Below are 25,083 nucleotides of genomic sequence, written 5' to 3' on the forward strand. Positions count from 1 at the left end.
TGCAAGCCTTTTTCTCGACTAGGCAACAAAAAAAAAGGGACGATATAATGACAATCTAAACATCAAATAATACAAAGTAACGGCGGAATATAAACAAAATAAAATAGTATTGTTAAGAGATCAGAGTTCTGATCACAAACACAAACAATAAAATTCAATTATAGATCAATGATCGTTTGGAATTTAGGCGTAGTAATTATTGTTGTTTACATATAAACATTTACTCCCTTTAAATAGGCTCAAGAAAAGTGACATTGCCATTGTGCAAGATATAACTTAGCCTTTATTCGGACTGTAATATTAATATCGGAAAAGGGTTCAAAATACCCCTAAACTATTGGAAAAAGTTTAAAAATACCATTCATCCACCTATTAGGCTAAAAATACCCCTCCATCCACCTTTTTGGTTCACTTATGCCCTTTGACCGTTAGGTCAATGCTAAATTAAAAATAATTATTATTCTTTTTGTAAAAACTTAAAAAAAGTATTTTACAAAATATTTTCGTTTTTTTAAACTAATGCACCAGTAGTCCACTAATTTAGTAAAGTCTTCTTCTTTTTTCCTTTTTTTCATTTTTTTCAATTTTTTAAAGCATTTTTATTGTAAAAACTCAAAAAAATTGTAAAAATAGAAAAAAATGTTTTTAATAAAATATTTTCGTTTATTAAAAACTGAAATAATATTTTCAACAATATTTCGTTTTTGAAAAATATTTTTTCTTTAAAAAAAATGAAAAACGAAGATAAAATGCTTTAAAAAAAATTGAAAAAACTGAAAAAAAAATATTTTTCAGAAACGAAAATATTTTGTTGAAAATATTTTTTTCAGTTTTTAAAAAACGAAATATTTTATTAAAAACATTTTTTTCTGATTTTACAATTTTTTTTCAGTTTTTACAAAAAAAATGCTTTAAAAAAACTGGAAAAAAAAATATTTTTTGTAAAAACTAAATTGTTTTGGGTAAAAACTGGAAAAAAAAGAAGAAGACTTTACCAAATTAGTGGACTATTGGTGCATTAGTTTAAAAAAACGAAAATATTTTTCTTTAAGTTTTACAAAAAGAATAATAATTATTTTTAATTTAGCATTGACCCAACGGTCAAAGGGCATAAGTGAACCAAAAAAGTGGATAGAGGGGTATTTTTAACCCAATAGGTGGATGAAGGGTATTTGTAAACCTTTTCCGGGCATTTTGAACCCTTTTCCGTATTAATATTGTGGAGCAAATTTAGGGGTTACTTCATACCCTTGAAAACAATGTATCTATTTACCTTTAGTTGCTAATATATATAATCATCCCTTCAACCTATATATATATATATATATATATATATATATATATAGATTAGCCTAGTATCAATTAGGACAAGTACTTTTCAAAGGACAAGGATCTATGTTATTTCGTTAATCTCAACAATCAGAATTTGGATACCCTTGCAAAAAAGATCACTAGTTAAGATGTTTCATATGTGATCACAACTATGTTACCAACTAAGGACTAATAGAACAAAAAGCTGTAAATAGAAATGTGAATAAACGAAATAAATATACAAAGCAGCTTAAGTTTACAGTGATATCTATATTAAGAATCTCTTCTATCTCCAGGTTCCAACACCTTCCACCTGGAGTGATAAAAATAATTCACTGCTTTAACCAAGTGGAAACAATATCCACTGGATGGGACTCCAATATCGACGACTATGTTCTCTTTGGTCAGGGAAAAGCCTCAATTTCTTCAGTCTGAACTTAAAAATAGATTTCACCAGTTCAGAAATCACTTCATCAGTCCAAAATCCATGCGAGAAGGACATCAAGCCATCTCTTCAGCGAATATGATATCAAAAATGAATTGTACTGCAGAAAAGAAGCACTTAGAATGTAGAGGTGTGGGTTCAATAACAACAACATACGTGTGCACTTCAAACAATGCGTTAAAAGCTTCAGTTTTAGCACAGCTGAAGTTCAACACGAGCTAACACAACCTTACTGCCGTAACGCTTAACTCCAGCTAGAAGCAAAACTATATGTTGATCTTACCTTGTATATTTCCGAGGAGCTCTAATCTACAGGCATTAGATAACTTGATGAGATAATTAACATGAAGTTACATATCATTAGTAACTTAAACAACATTATGGTGGGGTAACAGCTGCCTTAATAACTAACCGGCAAAGGAAAGAGAAGAGCAATCATGAAGAACTACATATCTGAGACTGGAATTGTAACATTTACAGCTTTGATACCACTCAATATTTATAATCTCTTAAGTTAACTCCTAAGTATTCTAGGTTTGACTGTAAGCGTGGAGGTCGGTAATCCAGGAGTAAGAGGCAATATATAACTTTTCTTCTTCCATAACAAACTGTCCATGCATCCATATCTTTACTTCCGGCCACACACCAAAAGAATGTCTGCCTTCTAATTTTAGGTTGTCCTAAACACGTGTCTGACAGAATATTATAGACTCGTGTTAGACAAAGGTCATACTCACATATTGGTACTTCTAATACAAACTTTTTCTTTTCTTTCTCAAAGAAAGAGAAATTGTAATTACCACACTTAAATTTGACAAAACCAAAATACATTTTCAGTTCTTCTCTTCATAAATGTGCAAAGTTACAACAACCCTCAGGGGTTGGCCTGGTGGCAACAGACTTGAGCCTTGGGGTTTGCTCCCTTTCAAGGTCTCAAGTTCGAAACCCATTGGGTGCAAACAATTTCTGAGGGCCATCGGACTGGGTAAAACCTGAATTAACCGTGGTGCACTTGCGGGAAACTCCTTGCCGAGGGCCTGTGCACCCCCGGGATTAGTCGGGGCTCTTAGAGACTTGGACACCCGGTGCAAATCAAAAAAAAAAATGTGCAAAGTTACAACTGCCATGCTATAACAGTTTGTTCTTACAACAATATGTTCATTTCACAGGAAAGAATAACTGTCTGATTGACTGTTGGATTCATACTGACAACGCTTTTATTGTTCTATTTTTTTTAGGATGAATAAAGATGGATTGTTTCATTCTCGTTGCGACTTGCACAAATTCAAACCCACACCATATGCCACATGGATTAGCATGTCACTTGAATTGCTTTACTACATTCATTTTAACTCACCTTCTTCTTTGGGGATGTTAGGCTGATCAACCAACAGCTGCTGAAGCGCACCTAAATCATCAGTTGCACTGCAGGGAAGTCAAGTTTCAATATGTGCATAAATTTTTAGAAAGAAAGAGAAATGGAAACTAGTGACAAGACTAAGATCAAATCCCAGAATATCCCAATGCTCTTTCACATACAAAACGGAGATAAAGCCAACAAAACAGGAAAAGAAAAACAAATTGACTGGACATTGACCACCTATCCCCTAGCTCTGCCCGTGAGATCTAGAGAGGAAAATAAGTGGCAAGAAACTGTGTCATATGATACCTGGGTTTTAAGGCAACCGCAGATACTGCTGATATGACCGATAATTTAAGACGGTACCTGACATAATGTACTGAGGGAATCAGTAACGTAAAGTGTTCAATGCATAATAATGCAAGGATAAGAACTAGTTCGTATAGCAAAAGAAAACTATATCAAATCCGTTCGAGGTGACAGGAAGAAAGAGAAGAAAGAGGTAACATGATTTCAAACCAAAATTTTGTTCATGTTAACCTACCATAGCAAATAGCACAGCTATATCATTTTCATAGTAAAGAGAAAAAGCTCCAGAAGCAGGAAGTGAACTTAGTGATACTAAGGAGGTGACAGTGGATTGCATGAGTATATAGCATTTTTCTTTTTGTGGATAACTATATGAATATCTAATTCATAGGAAGAAAGATCAAAGTACAGCTATATTACTAGGAAACAACATATTCTCTGCTAATAAAGGCTCAACAATGGAATTTACTAGTACTAAAAGACAATAAACTTCCTAATTTAAGACAAACAAGGCAGGAAAGTGAAACTAGGAAAGTGAAACAAGAAAAAAAAATTCTTAGCTATGCATACTCGGATTGGTGCATCTCACAGAGAAGTTTTAGCCCATCCAAGCAATCAGCAATACTTGGTTTTATCCCAATGCGTTGCTGCAGCTGTTTCACAGTTACCTGAGTGGATCCCCCTTTTACGAGCTGTCTACCATCACGAACCATCTTCTCAAGCGATAACATGACAGAACGAAATTTTTCCCTAGATTTTGAACCAAACAAAAAGAGGGGAAAAAAAAGAATAACCCTCTTAGTTGATAATCAATATCTAGCTCCAATAACTAAATGCACAAGTAAACTGCAAAAGCAATTCACTTACTGCTCTATAACATTACAAAGGAGTACAACAAAACTCATCCCACAGTTTTAAGAAAGTCAAAAACAAGGAAAATAATGCTACTTTTGCTAACATAATCAATTACCAACAAAAAAACAAAACAAAAAATTCGAAAGGGCAATGACAAATATTTGACTTTTATAACTGAGGATACTGTGTGTTTGCACTAGTTATCTTTTCTGTAGTTAGAGACTTGCATATAAGTGTTTCAAATAACCTCTAGTTTAACTTAAAAGACTAATTTTTGGTATTAGAATGAAATGAGCCCGAATTAAAAGGATTCTTATAGCCGACCCCAACTAGTTCGGATTGACATGTACTTGATTGATTGACATACCTAAAGAATCATGAAATACAAAGATTAAAAAAAAAAAAGAGAGAGACGTACAGAGTTTGATTCATGGAAAGCAAGATAGTTTGAAGAGAATCCATCTGTTTAAGCAAAATAGCTTCTTCAATGCCTTCAACACATCTCAGGGCACCATAATTCTTAGAATCTTGAAGAACCTGCACAAAAAAAGGTACCTTAATAAATAAGCGAATTTCAAAAGCCCATTTGAACGTAGTAAAACAAAGAGCTGGGTAACTTACCTGTAATCTCTGAATGATAGAAGAAGCATTAGTGAACTGAGAAAGCAGTCGAGATTGAAGATCATTCCACGTGTCCATCTCTTCCTTCACTTTCCTGAATCTCTGCTGATACTTTTTAACTATATTTTCCATATCTCCAATTTACCTAAAGACTATCAATAATTAATCAAAAACCATTAGAAAAAATCAGCTGAGCCGTATGTACAGAGAGATAAGAGAGAGAAAGAGAGATATAGAGGAACTTACAACTGGAGTAGGCCGGAGAAAGAAACGGCGGGCAGTTGTTGGCAGCCGCGGGCCAAGTGTTAATTTGGCTGAAGATTTTTCTTTTTTGTTTTTTTTAAAACAGAGAAAATAATGGAATTTAAATAAGCAAATCCCTCTTGACGTACATATGCTAAATGAATCTGACGTAAACAAATAGAAATTGAAGACGAGCAAAGGGTCCTAATGAGGGTCATGAGAATCGTACAGAAAGCGCAGGCGATTAAATTATTAGTTGTGAATAATTTAATTGGGGAAGGTTATGGAAGAAGAGGGAGAATATTGGAGTGACTGAAAGAATGGAGAAAAGAGGAGAAATGGTATGTTTTAGGGTTTTTTTACTAAGGGGTAATTTCGAAAATAAGAAAAATTATAAGGGATAAGAAAGTAAAATCTTTGGTCAAACCAAAATAGCTTTTAAGCCAATTTCAAAAAAGTTAGGGTTAGCTAACTTGTTACTTTTGGCTTTTTTAAGCCGTTTTAAGCTATATTTTTGGTTGCCAAACACTTCAAAAAGTTAAAAAGTACTTAAAAGCTAGTCAACCAATCCAAACGGGCTCTAATATGGTTATAACAAATTAAGAAAGCTTTTTAGAAGATGCCCAGCCTTTAAAAAACTGCAGAAATGTAACATTTTATTGTAAAAATAGCACGGTCTAGCCAGTTTTCGGACTAGTCATTCAAAAATAGCCAGCGTTTACCAAGTCAATGAAAAATAGCCACTATTTTGCTGCAACAGAGACCGGTCCAGCATAATATACTGGAGTTCGGTGCACCTGTGCATGAACTTCCAACATATTATGCTGGAACTCCAACACACGGAAAGTTCCAGCATAATATACTGGAGATTCGAGCACTTGTGTATTAACTTCCAGCATATTATACTGGACCGGTATACTTTGCTAGAACTCCAGTATATTATGCTGGAGTTCTAGTGTACTTGTGCTGGAACTCCATCATATTATGCTGGAGTTCCAACATACTTATCCTGGAACTCCAGTATAATATGCTGGAGTTCAAGTATGCTTATGCTGGAACTCCAGCATAATATACTGGCGTATTTTCCGAGTTTTGAACAGTATTTTCACTCAGATTTATCTTTACATGAAAAGTGGCTAAATTTCGATTACTTTTGAAAGTGGGCTATTTTTGAACGACCACTTGTAAATCTAACTATTTTTGAATTTCTCTCCATTTTATTGGGTTGTCTTTTAACTTTTGACCCCGCCTGTTCTATGGCTATAACTTAAAGGTCAAAAATTAAAAGGTATTGCGTATAAGCTAGTGAAAATACTTATTAAACTTGAAGTTGTGCCACGAAACATGTGAGAATAAAAATTCAACATCATCCACTTTAAAGGTTATTTGTGTACTTCAACCCCTCAACCTTTACTAGAACACAGGAACACTTCCTTTTGCAAGTTTTCGTACTATAAAGGAATTTTTACCTCCTATAGCAAAGGTTGATACCTTATTTATTTTAAATAAATATCCTTTTAAAAAAATTATATTCTATAGATACCTTTCGATTTTTATAGCCAAATATCTATTTATGGTTACCTCCTACTCTTAAGCCATAAAATACTCTTTGTATTAGTTTTCTCTCTCATTCTTTCAGATCTTTCACATTCCAATTTGACTAATCTAACTGTTGAGCACGAAGAAGAACACGACCTTGAAAACAGGCAATTCTCAGTTGCATCAGTTCCTCATGAACTCGTCAGTTCAGTGGACGATACCATACAATTCAAGCGATTGAATATCCCTTTGCTTGACGTGAGATCAAGAAAACAATAAGCACGAAATTCTCAATGGTAATCGATGACAAGGTCTCAATCGAAGTGGAAGACGATATAGTAGACCGGATACTAGGTGGATTATTTCGTTGCTCGACGACGGATTCGCCGGAAATTAGGGTTTGTTCTTGAACAAAGACGACGTAGTTTGGGGCTGAGCAACTTAATTTTCTGTTAATATATTTCAATGTATTTTCAATGTATCACGCTGTATTTTCATGTATTTCATTGTATTCATTGTCTTCTTTTTCATTGTAATTCAATGTATCTCGTTGTATTCCATGTATTTCATTGTATTCACTGTCTTTTTTTTATTGTTTTTCAATGTATCCCGTTGTATTATACGTATTTTATTATATTCACTGTCTCGCTATATGCCATGAATGTATTCATATGTTTTTTTAATTAATATAATTTATGTATTCAGATGTATTATATAATTTCTCTGAAGATCGCTATATTTTTGGGGTATTTTTCGGTTGAGAATCTTTTTTATAACTGAAAATACAAAATTTGTGTGTTATAATTGAGTTTGTTGAGTTATATTAGGAGTCTATTATGTTAATTGATTCACTTTCCGTTTTAAAAACAGTGTAATCCCCTATTTCACGCCGTGAATACAGTCGAATACAGTTGAATACAATAATCTGTCCAGCTGTAATCCCATGTTTCACTCCATGAATACAGTCGAATACACTCGAATACAACAACTGATTAGCTGGACTTCCCTGATTCACGCCTATTTTTGCTACTGTATTCATGAATACAATAGCTTAAATACATCAAATACATTTTATAACCACACAAAAGGTATCTATAATCCGTAATATAGCAAATGGTATCTATAGATGGCTAATTACTACCAAAAGATAGTGCTTTATGAAAATTTCTCTACTATAAATATAGCTCCAGCAGAGCCTTTGTGCTGATGACAAAAGATTGAATAATATGTTACAACAAATTAAATTGCATTGTTAATAATTTTATCTTTAGCTAAAAATTCACGAAACTAGAAACACGTGCAAACTATAATCGTGTAACATGTCAAGAACTATTTATTAAATTTTTTTCACCGTATAATATTTTATTATATATTATTTTCCTTAGTTTAACACAAGAAGATAAATATAAGTACTTTTAACTACATGCCTTCTTAGTTTAAGAAGATTTCAACTCTTATTGAAAACATGTGCCCGATATGAATATGAGGGCCTTTCAAACCTAAAAAAGAAAAGATGTATTACTATTTTATTTGGTGTCTTTGTCAGAAAAAGGTTAATAGAGAAACGCGAAAAAACAAAATAAGAAGTTATAAGCTTGTGCAATCCATAAGGAGGTCACGATTTAGCACTAACTGAATTAGGCAGATTATATACTTAGAGTGCTGTAAAATAAAGGACACAACAATTCCAAACACAAAAGAATGACAATGAAACTTCCCATAAGCAGTAAATAAATTATTGAGTGGCAAAACATTTAATACAGTAAGTATATCAGACGAAAATTGCGATACAAATATGTTGCAGTTTTTTACAGTACACCAGCGAAAAATGAATTGCAAAACCCAAACCATTCATCCCCTTCCCTTTATCTCTTCCCCTAAAAGCATAAAAAGATAGACTAAGAAAGAACTCAACCCCAAAAAATAAAAATAAATTATGTCATGAAGACCAGACTACACCGCGATTCTTGGAACAAAACCAATACAAACTGTATCTTATCAAGATTTTATCTCTCCTACGCTATACAACACACATAAATGCAAATAGATGGCACGAAAAACGCTGAGGAATAATGGCCCAGTGGTAATCAAATATAACAAATCATTGCCACAAGCTAGAAAGAACTCCAATGATCTGAACTCTTTTTTGCATTCTGACTCTCAGATGAGACCTTAAATGGGCCACTGGAACCAAATGGATCAGAGTCGTCAAATGAGTATCCTCGACTATGATCAAAACCACTGGTACTACTTATGGAGTCGAACCTCGTGAGAGTCTCCTTTCGTGGAGAAGATCCATGATCATGTGTACTGAAGGAATCATACCTAGAGAAACTATCAAAGAAAGGATCCTTTGATCCTACACTATACCTCGGAGAATTTCCTGCTCTTGAAAGTGGTGACCCAGGAACTGAATCCTCAAAGGCAAATGGGCTATTCTTCTGGTATCTACTTTCAGCCCCAGGAGAGTCTGTTCTTATTGGACTTGCACCGAAATCAGTTGAGTCAAAGAAATGCTTCTCTCCATGTTTGACATGATCCGACTCCTGCAGGATAATAGTTAGTCAACGTATAGGGAGACTTTGCGACATAGAGCACACTAGCACTCTATCATCATCAACATATGGTAATATTTAAAAAGCAAAATCCAGCTGTGCGCTTGAGATCATAATTGGGTTTGTACTAGGGCGACACAGGAATTTTCTTAATTTGGCAACCAAGATACAAAATGTAACTATTGAACTGGAAAAGTCAAGAATAAACAAATAATAAGGGGGTACGGAAGAAAAAGTTCCGTATAAAAGATAAACGAGGATTATCTTGTTTTATTTAAAGGATGATGTCATTGCACATAATAGCAGTAATGAAGTTATCAATTATCATCGGAATGGTAAAAGGAGGTAGCATTACCACTTTGCTATAAGCTTTTAAGCAACATTTTAGCTCAGATTATACAGCAAGATTATTCCAGCGGAAGAGTCAACACTTGCACATTCTTGCAATAACAAGACAGGCGACATCTAATAACACTAGAACAGGAGTAAAAGTAAGGGGTTGCCGACTAACCTTAGCATTGAAACCCCAAACAGAATCCACATCATCATTATTGTCAAACGTACCCCAGCCAGGTTCATCAAATCTGTTTATCCAATGAAAGGGAAGAAGAAGACATTAATTATTCAAAACTAACTATTCATTCTCAAAAAAAAAAAGTTATTCAAAACTAACTATAGACCTGTGCACAAGTAGGGATACAGCATGTCCAACAAGAGCAAGGACATGCAGAAGGATTTAAAATAAAAGTTTGTTGGGCATTACTCATTCAGGGCACTGAAGAAACATGTTTGTACTAGTAGGTATCTTCACCTTTTTAATATACATAATCCAATTAAAGAGCCAACTTTCGTGTATACAATGCCATTACAAGCAAATGGTTGTTTATTCCCCTAAGCAAAAATATTCTCTGAGCCTTAAAAGGACACAGAAGCAAAAGGTAAATTGCCAATCATCTGTCTATCATAAAGGCTCGAGTATTTTCCTAACTTTGTTTCTATTTCCAAGGAACTCTGGTGATACAAGAATGAGAGAAGCTAGGGATGCTTTTCTATTTTACCGTGGATGGGATCTGTTTTTGGAGAACATCGTTTTATGGGAAATGTGCTGAATGAAGAAAATTACAGAGATAAAACAAGGAGGTTTTCTTGACACTCAAAACCAAAATGGAGGTGAGATTCGTAGCTTATATCTAGATGGAGGTATGATTAATTAACAGTACATTCATCTTTACTTTTCAGAACATAAAATGCGATATTCTGTTTTTAACTCTTATAAACTAATGAGACAGATGCAAGACATGCTAAGCATCCATCGAGGACACTGGTGAGCAGTGGTCAAACAAACTGGCCAAAAGATTCAGACCTAGTGAAATGTCCATCAAGCATGTCTCCCTGGATTTAAACGGGTATTGTGCTGGACATCAAAGTCCCAAAAGTTTCATAAACTATTAAAACTTGGAACTAATCGAAATAGAGAAATACAGAAGATGGAAGATATTGCACGAAATAGCCAAATTATACCTATCAGTTTCAGATTCGGTTTTAAAGCTCTTGCCGAAATGGTTATCAGAGTATTCACCGGATGGACTATCAAATGCTGTCTGTTCTCTTGGACTTCCCTGTGGACTTTTTGACTCCTCGTCGCTATGCATATACATCAAATCAGTCTCAAAATTGTTATTATTTCCTTTAGCAGAATAGTTTTCTGACTTGGTATCAGCATTTGACATGGAATCAGGGGAATCTCCATGAATTGGAGAACTTTCCTTCTGATTAGATGTGGATTTGGAATTTGCAGGCGCAGCTACATCAAAAGAAAATCCTGCAGAAAGTGACATAGGGATGCACATACATCAAACACTTCGCAACTTATTCATCAATGGTGTCAGAAAGATAACTGATGAAGAACAGGAAAAGACAGAGGGATATATTCAAGAAAAGAAACCTTCATCTTCGAATTTATCCCAATCTTCATCCCAAACAGCTGATATCTCCGGAATTCCAGGTTGCCAGCCTTGAGAAGATTATACCGGACCAAAGAGGTAAAAGAAGTTAGATGGAAAATATAATAAACTGTGATGCAAATAATTTAAAATTAATCAGCTATCATCAAATTTCCAAGAACAAGATTTAATAAACAACATTAACACAGTAATTGAAAACCCACTGAAACATATTCAATCGAATCAATTTTCAGTAATAACTCCAGCACTTGAGGAAGAATGAGTTCCAATTGTATTTTCTGAGTAAGAAACACAGAAAATGGAAGACCTCAAAAACTCAAGTGACATTCTGCACAATATGCAGATGAAATTGTTTGGATTGACTCCTTACCCAGAGTAGGATGTTCAGAGAAGAAAAGTGACTCGGTGGGAACCGTAGAAACAGAACAAAAGGGAACAAATTGACAAGACGCAGCAAAACAAGGGAAAAAACAACTTACCAGGGGGGAGTTCAATTAAAGCAGTTGACTTAATATTAAGCTCATGTTTCTTGCAACGATCGGCCAGGGCCTTCAGTAGCTCCTCAAGATCATGTTGTACGCGATCAGCACGGACCTAGAAAACCAAAAGCGCAAAAACATAGCATAAGTTCCTAACGAAACTTACATTTCGTTATATTTTACCTGAGAAATCAAATTAATAAGTTCTGTTATCTTCACCTGAAGAATACCATCAGCGCTGCCACCTTGTTCCATTTTAATGATTGCCTGTTGTAACTCCAGCTTCCTCTCCTGAATAAAGGAACTTTTTTCTTTTATCTCAAAGAAAATGAAAACTCATATGGCTCCAGCATCCAACAAATCAACAAGCGCTAATACTTGCAAGAAGCCAAGAATCCATAATCCATAGAGGAATATGTAAAACAAATGAGAAGCCAGAAAAAGCCCATAAACAAGCCAGCTTTACAATAAAGCATTGGATTAATAGAAGAAACCAGGAAGAAGTCTACTCATTGAGTTGCAAGGAGAAAATGGTTATATTCCTATGTGTATAGCATCGTATAGTGATAAACTCAATCTTTTGATTTATGGAGCTGGGATATATAACTAGAGAACACAATTGAAAGAGCTTGGATATATAACTAGAGTAAACATTCGAAAGAATATATGGAGCAAAATCTCACCTGAGTATCACGAAATGATGCCTCTTCAATTGTCAGTTTAGAAGCAATTTCTGCAACTTGCTTGTATTTCTCTTCATATTTTTTGGCAAGCATCTCAGCCTAAGAGACCCATCGATTGGAAAAGTGCATAATAAGGAATAAATTGAAAGCAACAAATTATGAACTTCAAAGGGCTAAGGTGGTACCTCGCGTTTATCAGCCAATGCCCTTTCAGTGATTTCATTAAGTCGATTATCACATCTGCTTTTGTACAAAACCTGGAGGAAAATCCAATGAACAAAAGAAAATGAATGAGATTGAAAAAAATATAAAGATAAAATATAAAGTAAAGAGCAGGTGACAGTGAAGCAAAAGCAACTGGAAATAATAGAAATGCGACAATGCTGTACATTAAAGGCGGCAACTACTCACAAGATCCTGCATTTTTGTGCGGTAGAATTCAAGCTTCTCCCTGGAATCCAGAAGCACATTGTCCTTGCTTTCATCCTTATCAAACAAAGGAATTAGGTTTACTACATCAACAGTATCATGAAGTAGATAGCATCCAAGTTTTCATCACACAAACGGCTTCCAACCTGGATATGTCCACATCCTAGATTTCTTCATAGCTAATTAGCTGACTAAATTTGTAACAATTAAATCAACTAAATCTCGAAAATGTATCAGATGGCATGGCATTGTGAGAGCTTAATAGTAGTCCCTCCGCTCCACAATAAGTGACCATATTACCTTTTTATTTTGGTCCAAAATAAGTGTCCATTTACGTCATCAAGAAGGAATTAATTTTATTTTTCCAAAATTTGCCCAAATTTACATATTCCAATGTGTCAAGGTAACAATTAATTAAGGTTAATTTAGTCAATACATCTTTTTTTCTCTAGGAGTTCGTATTTTCTTAATGGGAGTGCCCCAAAGGTAAAATGGCCACTTATTGTGGACCGGAGGGAGTAGTTGTTAGAGACGTTTTGGTTTCTGGGCAGGGGGAAACTAGGAGAGGCCGCACTACTGTCAATAGTTTGATTTTATTATCGTGAGGTGGAATCATTATTCCCATATAGCTGCACGCAATCACCACCTGCCTGGATTTTACTCCGGGACAGTCTTGAGGTTAACAATGCCCTCGAGGTGAGGGAGTTGTAATCAGTATCTTTCTTTCATTCAGTAGGTAAATAATAAATTGTATCGGGGAATAGAACTCAAGATAACTGCAACGCAGTTACAGAAAAAACCTAGAGAGGAGATGAACTACCTTATGAAGTAAATAATACCTTTTCATCTCCTGCTACGCCGTCTTCTCTCTTTGGCTCCAGCGTATTCTGCTCCCCATTACTTAGTTGGTCCATATGAGAATTATCCATTGATGTTGCTCTAGCATTTTGCTGATTAAATTGCATCGATCGGTCAGGCTGAGGGAATGCCCCCTGTGTAGGAGGCCTTAATCCAGGATGTGCACCTGGCTGTACACCAGGCAACCCTTGTGGTCTTAAGCCTGAACATAAAATGAGTGATGAAAGTTTTAGTATACTAACAAAGTGGTTGACAACTTAAAACATCCAAAATCTGTTTAGGTAGTACCAGAAGCAGGGCTCCAGCCAGTGCTTCCATAAGTAACAGGCGGACCTGCCAGGGCCAGCAAAGTCTCATCAAGCATAACGCTATTTGGTAGTGTAGATGGAAGAGAGCGGCCTTCCCTATATCGTTCCATTAAATACAGAGCTATACAAAACTCCCTCAAAGAGAGCATGCTGTCATTATCTTGATCAGCCAAGTCCCATACCTGCTTCAAGACCTCTGACAGAGACCAAAAACGATATTACTAATTTATGAAGCATTACGAACGTGCAACAAGCTCCAAATGACACTTAAAAATACAACTAGGTACACGGTTTGGCATGCTTTTAGGGGAAATAATTTGGAGTCCCAATGTATTAATCTAGCAAAAAAAGTAAGTGCGAAAATAGAAAGTGATTATGTATCTAGGTCAGGACAGCCAAATTCCAAAACCTCAAAATTAGAGAATTCTCCAAAATGAAACTTTCCTTGTAGACACTTCATCAGTATCACATGTACAATTTGGAAAAATAATCCAAAAGTTCTGAGGTACCTAAATAAAACATCTCTGATCACTCTCCAATGAAATTTGTGACAGCAATCCGATTTAGAGCATGTGAACCAAGAATAAGGATGTTTACATGTGTGGTTGTGTCTCACAGATCAAAGATGACCAAGGTGGTAAAAAAGAATGATTAGAACACACAAAAGAATCTCTGGACCCCAAATTTGCATGAATTAGTTTAAAAATGGACTTCTGTCAAGTTTTAAACTTGTCCAACAACAACAACAACATAATACCCGGTATAATCTCACAAGTGGAGTCTGGGGAGGGTAGAGTGTATGCAGACCTTACCCCTACCTCACTAGGTAGAGAAGCTGTTTCTGATAGACCATGAGCTCAAGAAAAGGTGAAAAAGGAAAAAAGGAAAGAAGATGAAAGAGGAAGAAGAAAGAAGAAAGAAGAAGAAGACAAACGGCGATAGGGAAAAAGGGGAAAAAAGGTGAAGACGAAAAAGAAAAAGTAGCATCAAATAGTAGTAACAGGGAAATAAGATAAACAAAGAGATCGAAGGGGAACTCTCGCTTACCTACTAGCCTTCTACCCTAATTCTCAACATCCACACCCTCCTACAATGGGTCATGTCCTCAATGAGTTGAAGCAGCGATGTCCTGCCTAATCACCTCTCCCCACTACTTCTTTATCCTACCTCTACCTCTTCACCCGTCATGGCCAACCTCTCACACATCCTAACACGAGCATCTGCGCTTCTCTTCTCCACGTGCCCGAAACCATCTCAGCCTCGACTCCCGCATCTTGTCCTCCATGGGGCCACTCCCACTTTTTTTTGTCCAAGCGAGAAAATAAATTACTCTTTCAAACTTTCACAATTTTAGTTTTTGATATGGTAAACACCATCCTCCAGACCCTACTTCCCAGAAGCCCAACAATGGCCCTTTCCCACTTTGCTTCCTTGTTGACTCGAACACTAACATTATGGTAGGTGGAGGATCTTTACCAGTAGGCTGTCCTCCCTAGTGAGTTTATCAAACACAGTTCTATAACATACAAAATATCCTATTCTACTCAAGTCAGTAACCTGAGTCTTGTAATAGAGTTTATAGGATGAAATCCAGTGAATGAATTTATCAAACACAGTTCTATAACATACAAAATATCCTATACTCCTCAAGTCAATAACCTGAGTCTTTGTAGTAGAGTTTATAGGATGAAATCCAGTGAATGAATCGGATGCTCAGCCAAACGACAGAAGGTACTCATAGTTATACACGCGAAGTTGTGAGTAAGATTCCTTGAAAGTGCATAAGTCAAAAGAAAAGAAAAAGAAATAAAGAAGTCTGATGACAGCTAGCTTGTCAGCAGAAAAAAAAAAAGACAGTTAAGGCTGCAAAAAGAAGTTAATTTACCTCTTGGCAGTCTCCAGTTCAAGAATAAATCTCGTGCTTGTTGCCCGGAGATTTTTCCATCTCTATCTGAATCCACCTCCATAAACACTTTCGCATACTTCTGAACGCCTGCTCTAGTCATTTTTGGCCAAGGAACTTGTGACTGCTCAGGAGCTGGATGGACAGAACCCACTGGAGTTCCAGATGATGAAACTGGCAAACTATTCTGACCAAAAACCTGTTGATTAGGTTTGGACACAGATGGGGTTACTTGCTGCTGATTTGCAGGAGATTGCCTTGTAATAGTATTGAATGCAGCAAAAGGGTCAGGCTTGGATGAAGTTTGAGACTCAGTGGTTACTGGAACCATAGCTGAAGAGGTTGGTGCACTATTCACAGAAAAGTTTAAGTTTGGAGTAGACGATGACTTCTTGGGTACAGATTGGCTTGCAGAGAAGGTTTCACCTCCAAACATTGTGTCCGAAGCAAAACCATTTCCAGAACTTCCAGTAGCTTTTGTATTAGCTGCTGTCATGGAAGGTAGTGAAAGAGATCCCTGAAGAGTTTGCGTAACTGGAGGAACCAAAGGGCTCATTCCTCTATTGGGAGGCTGCATAGTAGGTCTAGCAGATATTGCTGCTTGTCTGCTCCCTAGATAGTCATTTGAAATGTTTGAGTTTGGAAGACCAGGACCTGTCAAACTACCACCCCTGGGGAAATCCATACCAGCAAGAGATTGCTGGGGACGTGATGCAGTAGCTGCAGTTGGAACAGGTGGCCTCACTGAGTGGCTGGCTTGAGAAGTGAGATATTGCTGGTTCATACCTGTTGTAGGAGGTAGCTGTCCTCTGATGCCGTGATTTTGAGAAGCTGTTGGTACTCCAGCACCCATCTGCTGTGCAGGTGCAGCACCAACTGAATTTAACTGGGGAGAAGCGATCGCTGCAAGGTTAATCTGTGGAGCAGGGATTTTAGCAGAAGCAGGACCATATAAAGCCGCCTTCACAATATCTGGTGTTAAATCTCGTTTACTCTGTGCCACTGTTACAAGTTTAAGAGCATTATAAAACTCTGGTCGGCTAAGAAACCCAGTACGGCTCTGTTCAGCATGTGTCCATATCTGCAATCGAAGAAACACAATGTGCACGCACAGTTGAAGAAATCATATTTACCATGGAAGAGGTAAAATTTGTAGAAACTTGAAGAGAACTAGTCATAACTAGCTTATCCTAGGAGACTTGTGAGATTTACAGAATGGAAAGACACGTTCGAAAAGCATAGTAAAAGAGAGAAATGGAAATATATTAACTTAACATTTTATAGAAATATAGAGATTGCAAAGTAAAACTTCCAGTCCTCCTGCAAGTTTGTCAAAGAAAAAAATCTGCATAATCACAGCATAAAACTTAAAAGTAGCTTGAAAGAAAACTCTACTACCTAGAAAGAACTTGTCTAGAATATCCTACCATTCTAAACACACCAGCTGCAGAAATCTTACTATTAAACAGTAATTAAACCCCTGGCAAACAGTTAACCAAAAACTAGTCAACCACCACAGTCAAAAAGTCGGATGACTTATCAAGAATGCCAACCAATTCCCGTTCTTCTCTTAACCTTTCTCCTATTCTATCTCTGTTATCCTCATTCTCGACCTCTCTCCTCATTTTTCTTACCTTCAGTAACTTATCTCTTAGAATCTATTGAGGCACCGGCGCACTGCTGGTGATTGGTGATCGAAGTCCATCTTATCATGTCAACTAAGAACCCAATAACCGCCATGATTCTTCATCATAGTCAGCACATCATTTTTCCCACTATTTTACTGTTTAAATGTGGTCAGTAGGTTTATAATAAGGTGAATAACTGAATCCCTTATAATTCATGCTACAATTATTAACATTACCAAGTAAATGTATTTTTTTTACACTCGATCGATTCAATTGTGTTCTTTGAGATCATTTATATTGCTCGGGCAATTTATTTAAGTGTTTTGAGTCCTTTGAGATCATTACGATACACAAATTCAAGCACAAGTACAACTATAAACATTAAGATAGCAACAGCAAAAAGAGAAGTACATAGTCAAGTAAATTGAGGCTACCTGAGCTAGAACAGGTTGAGGTAAATTAGATCCTTTTAAAAAAGCAACGGCTTCAGCACCACTGATTCTTCCATCTTGATCCAAATCCGCTCTACGAAAATAAACTTCAAATTGGTCCATATTTGGTCCTCCTTGCGCCATTTTCTTCAATCAAATCGCAAACAAAACTCACAGATCAACACATTAGACTTCAAAAACTCAAATAAAACCCCGATTCAAAAAAATAGCTGATGATAGTTTTTTTTGTTCAATTTGGATTTGTTTCGACGCGTATAAGATTAAATCCTGCATAAATTAAGCTAAGCATGAATAGTTTGTGAAAATTATGAAGAATTTTGGAGATCTATAGAGTGAAATTGAGTAGAAATCGGGTCTGATTTTGCTATGCTAGGTTTTACCCGATCTAGAATTCCAGATTAGGAAATTGAAGCATAATACTGTACATTTTGTTCCATGTACTCCCTTGGTAATCAAAACTTTACAGATCCACCCCCATGTTTTTTTTTCTTTATTATTATTTATTATTTAATAAGGTATTAAAATGATTAATTTGAATACATTGGTGGTGTAAGTGAAAATCCATTGATATATGCTAGTCTTATTACTAAGTTTTACTAGTATTAGTACCCGCGCGATGCGCGAACACAAAATATATTAAATTGCGATGTAGGTTGTTTGAATCATGTGCAAATAACCTTAAAATATAAACCTCTTAGATAAAAATTATATAACATTTAATTATGAAGTAGGATATGAAATTATTGTTCAAATCTCGTAGTGCATAACCTATTATATATATATATATATATATATATATATATATATATATATNATATATATATATATATATATATATATATATATATATATATATATATATATATATATATAATGTTTTAAAAGGCGGGGGCGTGAGGCGAGACGTTTTACCTCTGACGAGGCGAGGCGTAAGCCCTGAGACATGGGGCGTAAGTCCTACGGATCTTTAAATTTTACTAATTTCAAGAATTTTAAGATAGTATTAAATAAAAAATAAATATAAAAATTACATTAAAATCACAAAATTATTAAAATCACAAAATTATAACAAATAATCTATTTAAAATATTTATAAATTATAATTCAACCATGAATAATACGAAAAGTATGACATATATCATAATATGCAAATTAGCTGCAACGTCAAAAACAACATTTCTAATAATTTATTTAAAAATTAAATAAATTCAAGCGGCTAAATTCAATTAGCCTTTCCCTTTAATTTCTAATAGTAAATTTTTAATAATTTAACATAATTTTGCTAATTTTTTAAGTATTGTATATTTAATGTATTTATTTTCTAAACTTATGATTTATAAATATCCTCATATTATCTCTAATTTATTTCTATTATTCAATATTTTTAGTTTTTGATTTTATCTATTAGACTTGAGTTACGTGGACCTATTCATATTATGAATTTTCTTATCATGATATAAAAACTTTCTCATCTCAAATTTAAATAAGTTTTACCTTTTTTCTATAATAAAAAATCTAAATTTTTTTCTCTATTTATTTTTTATTTTTGATATTATATTATTCAATAACTAATATTATTACATTGTCATGTAGATTTTTATTAGCTTGTTTGAATTTAATATCTATTTTTACCACACTCATTCTAATATAATATAGATAAAAATTTAAAACTTTAGCAAATTCAAATAAGTTTTATTATTCTATTTACTAAATTTGACTGCATTTTCAAANAATTGGAAGAAGAGTAGAATGGTTAGCCCTGGGTTGAGTTGGCATATTAGGTGCAATGAGGTGGTATGGAATTTGAAGTGAAGATCAAGGTAACGGTTCGGTGTTGACAAGGATGTCACGAGCTCGGATGAGCAGGAAGTAGATTCGAGGTTTAAGGTAAGTTGGTATTGTCTTCAGCGTCACCCGAGATTGGTGTTTTGTGAAAAAGGCTTTGCATCCTGGTTAATGATTCTTGATCGCTTTTCAGCGTTAGTGCGCCGGTGGTTTGGAGGTACGACCCAGTTATTTGTTATGGTAGGTTGTGGGAGTGTGTCCCACAGGAAGATTTTATAGGTGTGGCAGGTAGTCACTTGATTGATTAAACACTTAAACCAAATATGAAGGTTGTGATAATATCGTTGATTTGAGAATATATGCCTGGAGGGCACTCAATCTATTAAGTTGTGGATTGTGGAGGATTTCTCCGGTTATGATGGTTGTTCTTATGCGTTATGAAAGAAAGGAGAGTTATTATGGACCTTGGAAAGGTTATTAGCCTAGTCAGTGCGACCAGAATCAGCTTGAGGTCGGTGGATGGATTCAAATGTGAATATGGGCTTCTATATCAGGCCAAACGTGTCCATTTCAGTAATGCGCTCCTTATGGAGGAGTAGTCAGGGTGTTATTTCGTTGTCATATATTTCATGTAGTGATACATTGCGCCGTTTGAGTTGTGAGACGGCTTGAGAAATTGCTTATGTGTTGAGGATCCGCATAGAAATGATGTATTATGAGCAAAATGGCTCTTGAGATTTAGATTGTATATCGCACCTCAGTTGTGCTTGAGTTTTGTAGCTTATAGCGCTATATGTCCCCTCAGGGATGGTATTATGCACCTAGCGTGCTTGTGACCAAAATTCGGTATTTTATTGTAATGAGCAATTTAGCTCGATGTGCATCTCCTTAGGTGAGTGTTATGTGTGGATCGGGTGGCACGCCGCCATGGGTATGTTATTTGGATCGGGTTGCGCGCCGCAACAGTGTGATGTTGAGTATAGTTTCCTATATATTATTTTGTATGCCTTGCTTCCTATTTTCTAAGGAAAGTTCGTATTGGTGCGTGAGTTAGGTAGTTCCTTCCAGAGTTCGTTTTCCTTTTGTATCGCATTCGAATTGGTAGCCTATTGGCACATTGTGGCATCATATGAGACTTCTGATTATGTCCGGGGTGGCTTATTGCCTGAGCAGTTCGTACTGGGTGAGACGAGATAATTGGATTTAGGATCAGTTCAATCTGACTATATGAAGTATATTATGGAGCTAAGACCGTTATTTGGTTCAGAATGAGGTGATGGTTCTTGTCAGTAGTATAGACCTAATGATTTGTTGATTCGGCAGCCGGTTATGAATTTCTGCACATCTCTTCCGTCATGGCGGTATTGTAAGAGTTAGAGCAAGACCTATGTAGGTCATGAGGTGCAATGGGAGCATCAGATTCGTGGAATTTCGATTTATTTGATCAGAGAATGTTATTGTGGTCCTGTGAGTAAAGTGGTGCAAGGTGTGAATTCAGCAAAATTGTGCAGTCATGTTTGGGTAAGACGTGTAGTGATTGATATGGTGATCGTACGTTGGAAACAGGTCTGGCATAGAATTCCGGATGTTGGAATTGGTCTCTAAGGCTTATTTGCTTGAATAAAAGGTAATATCTTCATAACTGATCGAGCTAATGTGCTCAACTGGGTTGTGGTAGCACGGGAAGGTGCATGAGGTGTTAAACAGTGATTTCAGACTACTTCAGTGTAGTTCTCAGCACGTTCGAGGACGAACGTATGTTTAAGTGGGAGAGAATATAACGACCCGATCGGTCGTTTTGAGCTATAGCACGCCGTTCAGCAGACTGAGGCCATGAACAACTTCATTTCAGGTATTATGACTTGTACGCGTGGTCGGAATTAAGTTTCGGGAAGTTCAGAGTTGATTTGGAAAGAGAATTCTCATTTCGGAAGCGTAAAGTTGAAAGAATTAACTAAGATTGGATTTTTGAGTAAACGACCTCGGAATTGGGAATCGAAGGTTCCAACAGATTCGTATGATGATTTCGGACTTGGGCGTATGTCCGGATCGGGTTTTGGAAGACCCGGGAACGTTTTGGCGCCTATTGTGGAAGTTAGCATTTTGGAGGAATTTCATAAGTTTGGGTTGAAGTGCATTTCAGGGTTATCAATATTCATCTGGGTTTATGAGTCTGGGTATAGCTCCGTATGGTGATTCTAGAGTTGGGCGCGCGATCGAAAGTGAATTCGGAGGTCCGTAAGTCATATTGAAGTCATTTGGCTAAAGATAGAAATTTGAAGGTTTTTGAGAAGTTTGACCGAGAGTTTGACTTTTTGATATCGGGGTCGGATTCAAATTTCGAAAGTTGGAGCAGGTCCGTATTGTCGAATATGACTTGTGTGTGAAATTTGAGGTCAATCGGACGTGATTTGATGGATTTCGGCATCGAATGTAGAAGTTTGAAATTTCAAAGTTCATAAAGTTTGGATTGAAATACGATTCATGATTTTGACGTTGTTTGATGTGATTTAAAGCCTCGGCTGAGTTCGTATTGTATTTTGGGACATGTTGGTATAATTGGTTGAAGTCCCGAGGGTCACGGGTGGATTTCGGAAGGCTAACGGATCGATTTCGGAACTTTAAAGCTGCTGAAAATTTGCTGCAACTTCTGTTTTGGACAGCAATAGTACAATCGAGGAGGCTACTTTGGAAGCTTATATCTAGACATTTATAAGGAATCTAAAACTTTTCAAAACATAAAGGTTGTTGCCCTTGCATTCTTGTTTTCAGAAAGTTAAACCATTCATAATTTGGACATTTTATCAGAAAGTTATGATCGATTGAAAATGGCTGGTAGAGCAGTTTTGACAGAATTTTCTGATGCATGGAGCCTACTTTAGAAGCTCATATCTCGGAATATATAAAGAGTTATATGGTGTACAACCTATCAAATGAAAGATCTTCGAGTCTAGTTTCTAAATCTTCAAACTATTTGTCATTTGTATATTTACACAAGGAGTTATGGGCGTTTTAATAAAAGGTGTACAGCAGGGGAAAATGGTAATAGGATGTACAACCTGCACAGCGTAAGGTACAACTCGATGAAGGTTGGACAGATTGTTTTAAACACGAGTTTTAGCCCATTTCTTTCATTTCTTTCATTTGGCTTGGACTATTTTGGAGAGCTCAAGGAGGGATTTTCACCAAGCAACACTAGGTAAGTGATTTCTCCCTATTTTTGAGTTAAATATGTGATCTTACATGGATTTAGACATGGAAAATTAGTATAAATTTGGGATTTTTGGGGAAGACCTAGAACTTGAAATTTTGGACTTTTACCTTGAATTTGAGCATGAAAATTTGAGCAAATTGTATATTTGACTTAGTAAAGCTATGGGTAGAATTTATCTTCGAGAAATTTCGGAATCCGAGCACGTGGGCCCGAGGGCATTTTGGTCAACTTTTCGAGCGGAGCTGGGAACTTATATAATTTGAATTGTTATTTGAATAGTTTTGGGGCGTTATGCATCAATTGGAGTCGTTGGAAGGCCTTGGAAGCCGGTTATGGAAATTTTGGAGCGAGGTGAGTCTCCTTTCTAACCTTGTAAGAGGGAATTGTCCCCATAGGTGAGTTAATTGGTTATGTGCTCCTATTTGTAGGGGCTACGTACGCACGAGGTGACGAGAGTCCGTGCATAGCTACTATTATGCTATTGTCCAGGTAGTCTAGGACCCAAAAGCATGCTATACTTGGAATATTTACCATCTTCTTGACAACTTGTATTACTTAAATCACATCGAATTGGTAAATGAATTCCTAAAAAGATTTAAACTTCATTTTCTTAAATTGTTAAAAGAGAATTAGCTTTTCTTTGAATAATCGTTCCATGTTGACTTCTTGATTGACTGTCTCTATGTGTTTATTTTTGGAGCGGGCCGAACGCCTCGGCAGATTAAATAGATGCATCTATGGTTTGCGCCGTTCGACCCTCGGTAGTGCACAATTTATTTTCTATTGGAGCGGGCCGTACGCCTCGGCATGAGTTGCGCATGCTTGTATTGCTACCTCGAATTTTATTAAGTTGTTCTTGCCTCTTCATGGCTTGAGAATATTTGGATAATAATGTAAAGGAATTTTGGAAATTTCCTATAAAAAAATAATTTGTTTACTTGTTTCCTTCTATTGGATTAAAATCATGTTTATAGAAATCCACGATTTAATGTATTATTGACATCATTATTGGACCACCAGTAAGTGTCGAAGTCGACCATCTCGTTTCTACTTCTTCGAGATTAGACGGGATACTCATTGAGTACACGTTGTTTTCGTACTCATACTACACTTCTGTGCATTTTGTTGCACAGGTATATGTAACTCTAGTGGCCTACTGGGCGTAGCAGCACGGATGATTCGGGGACTATGTGAGTTGCATTATTCGAGGCGGCCCGCAGCTAGTATAGTCCCTTCCAGTAAATTGTATTTACTTTATGTCCGCTGTATTCCGGACGGATGTTGTATTTTATTTCCTTCTTAGTAAATGCTCATGCACTCGTGATACCGGGTTCTGGGATGGTTTGAAATCTTTTGTATTAATTGCTTATTATTTAATTTGAATTGAAGCATTTATCTTTTTATTTATGAAAAATTGAAGGAAAATCTTAGTTTTCAATATTGTTAAAAATGAGAACTTCATCAAGTAATTTGGTTGGCTTGCCTGACAGTAGTGTCCAACGCCATCGCGACCCTTAGTGGATTTTGGGTCGTGACATGATTGATTCCATATCTGGGTTGGAATCGAAGGGGAAATGGGTGACAACACTAGGGTTTCAGAGACAAAGAGAGGAGAAGGTTCGAGAGAGTATAGAGGCGGCTGGCTGACCAAAATGGTCTCTAGGGTTAAGGGTGGGGATATAAGGAGAAATGGGTGGAGTATTGATCACTTTTGATCAACGGTTGAGATTAGATCGGGTTTTAGACTAGGTTGGGAATTAAGGGTGGTTTGGATTGGGCTTAAAGATTGGGCCAAGTTTCTGGGTAAGTATTTAGGTAATTTTGCTATGGGGCTGGTCCGAAAATGGCTTAAAAATAGGCTATTAGTTAAACACCCAATTTTAATTAATAAATAATATTGGCAGAATAGTCTGGGAGACACTTGTACTTATTCCGGTTTGTCATCCCGGTCCCTACACTTCATAAAGTTTCATTCAGACACTTCAACTTAATCAAAACAAGACTGTTAAACCCTTCTGACCATTGACCGAGCTTATGTGGCATTAATATGGCTGAAGTGGACAAAATGAGTGATTTACACGCACATTAGATGCGTGAGCTGATGATTCTTTTTTATTAAAAAAATAAAAATTAATAAATAAA

General features: G+C 36.1%; 2 protein-coding genes across 4 annotated transcripts; both read right to left on the reverse strand.

The window, feature by feature from the left end:
- Positions 1,407 to 5,478, reverse strand: LOC109224797 (uncharacterized protein At5g43822-like). Of its 2 annotated transcripts, none has more exons than XM_019389324.1 (7): positions 5,148 to 5,478; positions 4,902 to 5,046; positions 4,699 to 4,817; positions 3,996 to 4,175; positions 3,426 to 3,482; positions 3,114 to 3,181; positions 1,407 to 1,856 (listed from the first exon to the last, which is right to left on the reverse strand). In XM_019389324.1, the coding sequence occupies exons 2-7, from the start codon at positions 5,031 to 5,033 to the stop codon at positions 1,813 to 1,815; spliced, it is 600 nt and encodes a 199-aa protein (XP_019244869.1). In that variant the 5' UTR covers positions 5,034 to 5,046; positions 5,148 to 5,478; the 3' UTR covers positions 1,407 to 1,812. The 2 variants fall into 2 exon arrangements, with proteins under 2 accessions (XP_019244869.1, XP_019244868.1); XM_019389323.1 differs by having other exon boundaries at positions 4,902 to 5,053.
- LOC109224798 (epidermal growth factor receptor substrate 15-like) lies at positions 8,386 to 18,421 on the reverse strand. Of its 2 annotated transcripts, none has more exons than XM_019389325.1 (14): positions 18,368 to 18,421; positions 17,925 to 18,068; positions 15,845 to 16,943; positions 13,940 to 14,155; positions 13,633 to 13,853; positions 12,776 to 12,850; positions 12,550 to 12,621; positions 12,365 to 12,463; positions 11,901 to 11,972; positions 11,682 to 11,796; positions 11,184 to 11,252; positions 10,760 to 11,060; positions 9,750 to 9,822; positions 8,386 to 9,229 (listed from the first exon to the last, which is right to left on the reverse strand). In XM_019389325.1, exons 1-14 carry the CDS (start codon positions 18,377 to 18,379, stop codon positions 8,798 to 8,800), a joined length of 3,000 nt encoding a protein of 999 aa, XP_019244870.1. In that variant the 5' UTR covers positions 18,380 to 18,421; the 3' UTR covers positions 8,386 to 8,797. The 2 variants fall into 2 exon arrangements, with proteins under 2 accessions (XP_019244870.1, XP_019244871.1); XM_019389326.1 differs by having other exon boundaries at positions 18,323 to 18,416.

The sequence above is a fragment of the Nicotiana attenuata genome, chromosome 4 (assembly GCF_001879085.1).
Source record: "Nicotiana attenuata strain UT chromosome 4, NIATTr2, whole genome shotgun sequence".
Lineage (NCBI taxonomy): Eukaryota > Viridiplantae > Streptophyta > Magnoliopsida > Solanales > Solanaceae > Nicotiana > Nicotiana attenuata.

What these genes read in the sequence shown, in the direction of transcription:
- LOC109224797 (XM_019389324.1), bottom strand. Translation starts at nt 5,033, where the DNA reads ATGGAAAATATAGTTAAAAAGTATCAGCAGAGATTCAGGAAAGTGAAG. An exon ending in CTTTCCATGAATCAAACTCT is followed by an intron (nt 4,176 to 4,698) that starts GTACGTCTCTCT and finishes TTCAAAATCTAG; the next exon opens with GGAAAAATTTCGTTCTGTCA. An exon ending in TAACATCCCCAAAGAAGAAG is followed by an intron (nt 1,857 to 3,113) that starts GTGAGTTAAAAT and finishes TCTTTTCTGCAG; the next exon opens with TACAATTCATTTTTGATATC.
- LOC109224798 (XM_019389325.1), bottom strand. An exon ending in CTCAACCTGTTCTAGCTCAG is followed by an intron (nt 16,944 to 17,924) that starts GTAGCCTCAATT and finishes CTTCGATTGCAG; the next exon opens with ATATGGACACATGCTGAACA. An exon ending in TTTGGGGTTTCAATGCTAAG is followed by an intron (nt 9,230 to 9,749) that starts GTTAGTCGGCAA and finishes ATTATCCTGCAG; the next exon opens with GAGTCGGATCATGTCAAACA.